Source organism: Vigna unguiculata, chromosome 7, assembly GCF_004118075.2.
Source record: "Vigna unguiculata cultivar IT97K-499-35 chromosome 7, ASM411807v1, whole genome shotgun sequence".
NCBI classification, from domain to species: domain Eukaryota; kingdom Viridiplantae; phylum Streptophyta; class Magnoliopsida; order Fabales; family Fabaceae; genus Vigna; species Vigna unguiculata.
The window spans coordinates 1,226,454-1,235,173 of NC_040285.1; the positions used below are offsets into that span (position 1 = coordinate 1,226,454).

General features: G+C 26.9%; 1 protein-coding gene across 1 annotated transcript; it reads right to left on the bottom strand.

Annotated features, from left to right (window-relative positions):
- Positions 1–6,867: 6,867 nt before the first annotated feature.
- LOC114191740 (NDR1/HIN1-like protein 1) lies at positions 6,868–8,397 on the bottom strand. The gene has a single exon (XM_028081108.1). It carries the CDS (start codon positions 8,202–8,204, stop codon positions 7,575–7,577), a length of 630 nt encoding a protein of 209 aa, XP_027936909.1. The 5' UTR covers positions 8,205–8,397; the 3' UTR covers positions 6,868–7,574.
- Positions 8,398–8,720: the final 323 nt, after the last annotated feature.

Below are 8,720 nucleotides of genomic sequence, written 5' to 3' on the forward strand. Positions count from 1 at the left end.
TCTTATCTTCAAGAAAAAGAAAATTAAGTTTCCCTAATATTTGTAAAATTCTAAAATTTTCAATTTTCAATCTATAAAAATAATTACTTTCTTAGGAAAAAGTGTGTGTATAATGCTGCAAATTGTTGTGCCTGGAGATATTTCTGTGGAGATCTCACAAATTGATTACATTGAAAATGATAATGGTAACTTACAGTCTTTACTTAGTAAAGTTCTTGGTTTTGATAATATAATTTCAATTATATATTATATAGAAAAAGAAACATAATTCTAACAAATATTGTTTTTATGCTATTTTTCTTAAAACCTGTACTATGGATTTATTACATGATGTAATTTTTATTTTCAAATTTAATCTTAAATTTGTAATTATTGTGCATCACGTAAACCGAAATCCTTTTTAAATTAACGATTGGCTGAATTGAGAAATTAATGAGGAAAACTTTGTCCTTGCAAAATACATTTTTATTATAAAAACAATCAAATACTATTGTTTAATTTTATAAAATGAAATACTAATTTTAAATTGTAATTATATATTTGTTAACTCAAATTGATATAATAAATATGTTATAGTTTTTAAATATCGTAAGTTGGATGACTACAAATGATGTATTTATATTTATATTACATAACATTTCAAAATTACATTGAATTCAAATCAATACTCATTAACAAAGTTTACCTATATATTTTGTTACAAGAAAATTCTCCATTAATATCCAATTTTAATCATATAAAAAATATTAATCAATATAATGATCGATTTAAATATTAATTTATAAAATAAAAAATAATTGAATACTAAAATCTCATTTTTATAAAGTCAGTGTGAAGTGTATGTTGCATCAAGCATGTAGAGAATAACGAAGAATAATCACCTCGTAACAAGAGATACAATACAAGGATTTATGATTTGAATTAATTCTTTTTCTTTATGAATGAAACTGTCGAGCTTTAATAATGCATTAAAATCTCTTTACTTGATGATATGTATAAATTTATAAATTAAACAGATTATATTATATTAAATGATTTTGGATAAAATATTTAAAAACAATTTATATCATAATTTATTATTATTATTATTCTAATTTAATTATATCACATAAATTTTATCATTTCTTTATATAATTAGAATTAATTTTAATAACGTACAATAAATTCCTATTAGAGAACTAGTGCGTCCACAGGTCAAGATACCAGTTATATTATATTTTGGGTGAGCCATTTTCTTAAATTCTGAAAATGAATTTCGAAATGGAAAATTTCTTTTCAAAGAACTTACTCAAGATTTTAGTAGAAAAAAATATCATTTTCATGTACACTTCTATGATTTGAAGGAAGTGTGTAGCAGTGAGGCCCAAGGCCCAGAGTACTTGCAAGATAATTTAATTACGCGGCTTTGGAACTACCCAGCCCATTTCTATCACACTTTATTCATATAAGGAGGTTTGACTTTGCTCAAAGTCCACCACATCATAACAACGTCAATCTTGACATCTTCAATACAGTTTCTCTCACAACTAATACACTTTTAACTGTCTAAGCAGTGTGTGTGTACAGTAATTTTTTTTTTATTTGTATTAAAAATTAATATAATTATTATTATATTTAAACTAATAATTTATTTATATAATTATATTAAATATTATAATTATACATAGTTTAAAATATAATATATAATTATAAAGTTTGATTATATAAAAATAATTAAATAATTAATTTCAGATATTTTTAATAAAAAATTAATTAGAAATAAATTATATTATTTTAATTTTAAGTTTTTATGTTAAAGTAATAGATTATAAAAAGTATAACTAGCACGAATAGATTATATTAATAGTAATACTAATAAGAATAATAACAATTACATTCACTATTTCATACTATAATATATAAAAATAAAATAAAAAGAAAAATTAATAATGAAAAAAAGTAAATTTGGAAATAATTTAAATGTGATCCCTTAAAATAAAAGTAAAGTATAGATACAAAATAAAAATAAAAGGTAGACATAGTATGAAATATGATTCATAAAAAAAAAACAAATGAAATTGATTTTAAATTTTTTCATAAAAGCACATGCAAATATATAAAGCTTAAAAATCAAAAGACAGATATATATTAAAAGGTATTTAGATATGAAATAAAAAATAATGAAGTTACACTAAAATATTCTAAATAAAAAATAGCATGCACACATGAATAATCAGCTTAAAATAAAATGCAAATATAATATGAAATGTAATTGCTATTAAAAAAGTCAAAATAATATGAAATTGAAGTAAAAAATTTTACATATAAATATATGCATATATTGTTATCAATGTGAGTTTATTGATTGGTGTGTATCGAAATGGTTTTTTGAACAATAAATATTAAGATAAAAAAAATAATATTTTGATATGAATTTTATTAATTCATATTTTAATATTTTCCTTGTTTGTTAACTATAGAATATCAATTTTGAATTATTTAAAGCTTGTAAGGTATAACTTAATTATACTTTTAGATGATGTGATATTTTTAAAGAACAAACATTTAAATGAAAATATTTAATTGTAGATGATAAACTTAAAAAAAAAAATAGAACAACTTTAGTATCTTTTCAGAATAACAAACTTGGAAAATAAATTTATAAATGAATTTTACATCCATAATTATTATTTCTAAATATATGCCCATAGTATCTTTTCAATATAAATATATTTAATCATAATAAAATGATAGAACCATAGTACGTAACACCTATAGTTCGAAATACTAAATCAATGTACAAATCAAAAGAGTCAAAAGTAGTAATTAAGTTGTTTAAAATCTAACTCCATAAAAAATACATGAGATTCTTAACATAAAAGAATAATAAAACATGATTGAAATTAAGTCCATTATATTTAAAGAAAGCGAAAAAATTAACTATATATACCACAAACAAAAAGAATATCAACTTATTATATTGTTTTTATTTATGAATAAATAATCAAGTATTACTAACATAGTAACACAGTGCAATAGTGCATTTGTAGAATCTTTATATAAAAAGATAAATCAAATATTTTAAAATCATTCGTAAATATATTTTCTTTAAAATTAAAGGCAAAGTAAAAATAAAAGGTAGAGAAAATGTAATTAATAGAAAGAAAATGTAATTAATAGAAAGTTATTAAGTTTTAACTTCTCAAAAATTTTAGTTCATTTTCTAGAAAAGAAAAGAAAAACTACAATATCAACTAAATTTATATTTATCAACAGTTTTGATTGAAGTCAACACTGGACTTCAAGAGGCAAGTTTACTAAGAAATTGAATAGAAAAAAAAATCAATAATATAAAAATCATAATATTAGTGTATATATAAATTAGAAGAAACTAAATATACAATATGAACTTTTACCATAATTTTAAATACAAAGTAGCCCAATTGTTAATTTGAGTGTTGTTGTCACTTTTTTAATAAAGCGTTATTTTTTCCTAATTTATCCTTAAATTAATTATGTTATATTTATTAAAAGAAAGATAATTTGTTCATTTTTTTTTTACAAAAATAATACATTTGTTGTTCTTATATATGTGAGAGAACCTTTAACTGTAGTTTTCTTGAGATGGAGATGTATAAATTATTACTTCATCTGATTCATAATAACTACAATTTAAGATTTATATGTATATAAATGAATAAATAATAAATATACCATTTTAAAAATATTTGTACTCAAATAGTCTAATTCATAATTTGAATACCATCTATTAAAACACCATCCGATTCATAGTGCATTGATATAAATATTAGGTTTGAAGATTAAAAAGATGGAGACTTTACGCAAATGGTTTCGAGATTGATAGATTATGATTAGTAATTAGGTTCTATGTGTGTGATAGTTGAATTGAGTCCTATTCACATGACACGTTAGTGATTTTGATTTAGACAAATAAAAACAAAGTTCCTTTAATCTTTAACATTCTTGTCTTATTGAACTGGTTGGTCTGTCGGTGAATATTAACCTCTTCATTAATAATTTGTTTGTAATAACATTTTCTTTTTCAAGACAAGTTATAAAAATCAAAGTTTGAAGGTGTTAAATTTGGTTAAACAACCCTAAGATATAGATTAGGTTAAGAATTACACTTTAGTGTTAGGAATAGGTAATCTCTAGCACTAATTAAACAACCCTGTACTTTAACAATTACATATGTATTCATATTTAAATATTATCATGTTAAACCTAAATTGGAAAATTTTCAGAGTTTACTCTTCGGTTAGGTTTTTTGATTTGCACAATTTAATTTACTTACCAAACTACTTAGATGGTACCAAACTTTTAAAATAATGCAAGTTTGGACTTATTATTAGGATCTAAATCAAGTAACTCGCTAGGATAACATGACTTAAGTTGGTATTATGCTATACCATGAATAAAATTTATTTTTAAGTTATGTATAATTTCTAAAAATAACATTTTTCCTCCATTCTACGTTAAACAGTGCATTAATTAATTATATGTTTCGCGTATTATTTGTGAAAGTAATACTAATACCTAATTTCTCTCTCCCTACTAGTTTATTAAATACGTGTTTTATTGCGCTATGCCTTTTACTTAGGAAGAAAACCTAATTTACGAAAAAAATTCCTCAAAGAATGTAAATTTTCGGAAAATTATAAAAAATGGGTACATTTTAGGATGTAATTATTTATTTAATAAGTTAGTATGATATCAAATGTCAAAGGGGTGGTGGCGCAGTTGGCTAGCGCGTAGGTCTCATAGCTTTCTGAGTAATCCTGAGGTCGAGAGTTCGAGCCTCTCTCACCCCATTAGTGTTTTATATGTTTTTTTGATAAATAATGTATATAATTTGTTGTTGTTAGCACATAAAATTTTTAGATTTTGTTTATTTAATAAATAACTATTCTTTTACTCAATTTAGTTTTTGTTAATAAATTATATTCTACTAATTAAATGGATTTTTAGAAAATTTAAATAACGGAAATAAAATTTTGTTGTTCGACTAAAAGAGATATAAAGTATTATTTGATATAGATGATGTTAAATGAAACTCACAAGAAATTATTTGGGAGAATGCGAACCACGAATGAATTTTGTTGTTTGTCATTTAATTAGATGTTATGATTTCAAGTAACAGAATGATATGTTTTGACCCCATTTTTTTTAACTTACTCTTAACCCATTATACCAATGTTTTTTAACCCACTCCAATTTAATTGGTCTCCCAAGTGCTATGACAATATTTAAATGAAAAACCAAATAACTCCTATTTTTATTAATATTAATTAAAAAATAGTTATGTCAATAATATATCAATTTTAATTAAATAAACAACGTTAATATTACTAAAAATTATCGTATTACACGAAATTTTTCTTACAAAATTTGTTAAATTTTTTTTTAAGATATTGACAGATAATTCCTTCGTGAGTAATTATTTTTCACAAAATTATAAAATTTGTAAGTATTTCTTACAAAATTTATTGTGAAAAGTGTTTAATACAAAATATTTTGTAAAAATATTGACAACAATTTCCTACAATTTCTTTTTTCATAACAAAATTTATAAGTATTTTTAAAAATAAATCAAAACAAAATTGACAAGTAATGTGAGTTATTTTTAGTGGTGTAAATATAAAAAGAAAAAGTTACTTTTGAATTGTTAATTCTTAAATAGAATTAAAACCTATTTAACATTAAACAATGTAACTATTCTAAAAAAATTTAAAATTTTAGTTTACTTTAAATCTTCTTCCGCAATAATGTGTTTTGTCACAAGATATTAAACCACTTCCTAAAATTCCTTATCACAAATCATTTTTAATGAATTTGGAGGTCCATTACCTTTGGCAAAAGACAATAATATAAACCTTTGCTAGTGAATAAACAATTCGCACATTATATTTATTATCTAAAACTAATTATTGAAAAATATTCAAAAAATTGTTATATTGAAAAATTATTATTATAAGTTAATAATATAGTAAACATTTTATGTACAACCCTTTTTTTTTTTATTATGATACTTTATTTTTGTAAAATCATAAAAAATTCAATCCGTCGACAAGTAAAAAAGTCCTTGAGTGGTGTCATCTTAACTTTGATTTAATTAACGACTATGAAGGAAGATAATGACATCTCATTTACACATCTAATGGAAGAAAAACTTTCCTTCTTGAAATTATTAGTAGCCAAAGTAGGTGATGGTGTGTGAAAAGGACCACCACCACCACCATGCCGTGTGTGGATCAATTTACACATCACAATAATATTCCTACAAAAGTTAGGCACCCACAACCACCTCAATAATTCACCTTTACCCTTAAATCGCTTATCATCATGGAGAAGTGAGTTTTAAGTCTAACTCAACTTCACAAAACCGACATGTAAGGTGATGATTGCACTTACTTATAAGTTCTAATATCATGTTAGAAGTGACTTTTAAGCTTCACTTAACCTCATAAAACCGACTTGTAACGTGAGGATTGCACCCATTTATATATTGTGAATTGACCTTATCTCTAATAGATGTGAGACTTCCGACTCATTAGACTAAATTTCTCATTAACTTTTGCACTTTCATTTTCCCTTACTATGCCACCACCTTTTTCCATATATCACACACCAAACCTTTTTCTATCCTAAATAACACTATACACCAAAAGGAACCTGAAACTTGGTGCATGTACATATCTCAACCCACATGAATATTCAATCACTAACCGCAAAAAAAAAAAGATAAAAGTGACACTCAAATAATATAAAGTGGTCCAATTCCTGCAGATAAAGAAAGCGAGATGGAATATGGCTTCTGAATATGCACACACATACGCATAAAACAATAAAATATTACAGAGAAGATAATGACTCAGAATCCATGCTTCATCACTCTCATTTCTTATCCAAATTGAAACAACAAATTTTATTGCCATCGTACCTCAACATTACATTTAATCTCCTTGTTGCATCTTCTGGTTTTGCTATATCCGACTCTTTGGTCTGTTTCACATAGCAAAACGTAGAAAACAAAAACATCTAGTGACCGATTCATACACGACTTTACGTACAGTAACAACAGTGGAAGAATACATACATACGTATAAAAGTACAGAATATTACCAACGTAATTCTCATACATTAATTCTTTTAACACACTTTTCATTATTCTTTCATTGATTGAAATATATACCGGTAACATCTTCAACATGTTAAGAGATTTAAAATTGTGATATTTTCAAAAAAATTTAAAACTAGTGACGGAACATTGTGCTTATATTTTTTAAAAAGCTCGTCACTAAATTATTGATGTAAAATAATGTACATCACTAAATTTAGTTTTTTTATTTTTTGGGTAATAAAAGCGTAAAACTTGTTTACAGTATTGTTGATGTTGTTTTCCGATCTAAATGCATTGTAAAAAGCGAAACTCCGAACACAATCGAAGAACAACATCAATGGTATTCATAATACTGTACGTAAGTTTTTTTTTTTTTCCGATGAAAAAGTGTGTTTGAAAGAGTGTGTCAGAGAATGAGTTGGTAAATTTTTGTGGTGTGTGTGAGTGAGTGAGTTTAAACGCTGACGGAGCACCGTTGGAGGATCTGGAACTTCATGGCGTTTTCGCCGACGGCGACGCCGTTGCTGCGTGGGCCGAAGGAGATGAAGGCGGGGCAGCGGACGTAGAGGTGGTAGCGGCCGGAGATGAAGGTGCCGACCTTCCAGCGGACCCTGCCGTTAGCTTTGACGGTGACGAGGACGTTACCCGCCGCCTGGTCCTGGCTGAGGCCGAGGAAGTTGAAGGGCGCGACGGGGATGTTGGTGCCGTAGACAAACGGAGACCAAACGTTGACCTCTTTGTGGCCCTGATAGGTGGGGGGGATGGAGGTGCGGAAGGTCACCTGCTGGCTCCGGTAAGTGACGTAGGTTTCGAGGCGGTCGTAGTAGACTCCGATGTGGTCGTTAGGGTTGCGCGAGATGAGCGTGATTTGGAAATTGGATGTGAGAAAGTTGGCGACGGTGGCGTTGAAGGCGTAAACGGTGACGTCTTGGAGAGTGAAGGTGGGTTTGGTTGGTCTTAGGATTGCCCATATGAGAAGAATAGCGACCAATACAAGGAAGAGGAAGACCACTATGCCCCAGAACACTCGCCGGAAAATCTTCCTCTTCTTTCCCTTGTGGTGGTCGCACTCCTTCACCGACATCGTCTTTTGTTGTTGTTGGTCTTGGTTTTGGTTTGAAGGGAGAGTGTGTGTGAATTTGTAGTGTGGTGTGAAAAGAAAAGAGATGAATAAGATATTAATTTGTAGATGGTGTGTGTGTGTGAGGTTCCGTGTGGGCGCGTTTGGTGAAGTGTTGTGTTCTAAGATAGTGATAAGATCGTGCTATGTTGTAGAGTTGGGATATGGTATTTGAATGGTGGAGGCTGCTTTTGGTTGTTGAGGCCAATCCACCAAAATTATTAATGCTTTATTGGTAGTTTCGTGATTTCATTAGAACATTGTGTGAAAATGGAAGCTGTGACACTGTGTCCCACTAATTACGCAAAACAAAACCATAACGTTCAATGGTATACGATAATTCAAGTCGAAGGAGAAAATAAAATTTAATTATTATAATATAATTTTTTTAAAATGAAAGTAAAAATAAAAAAAATTATTTTCCTTTTTGTTATTTTCTGAATCTTGTTACGGATGCTTCTTCCTTACTTCTGCTACGAT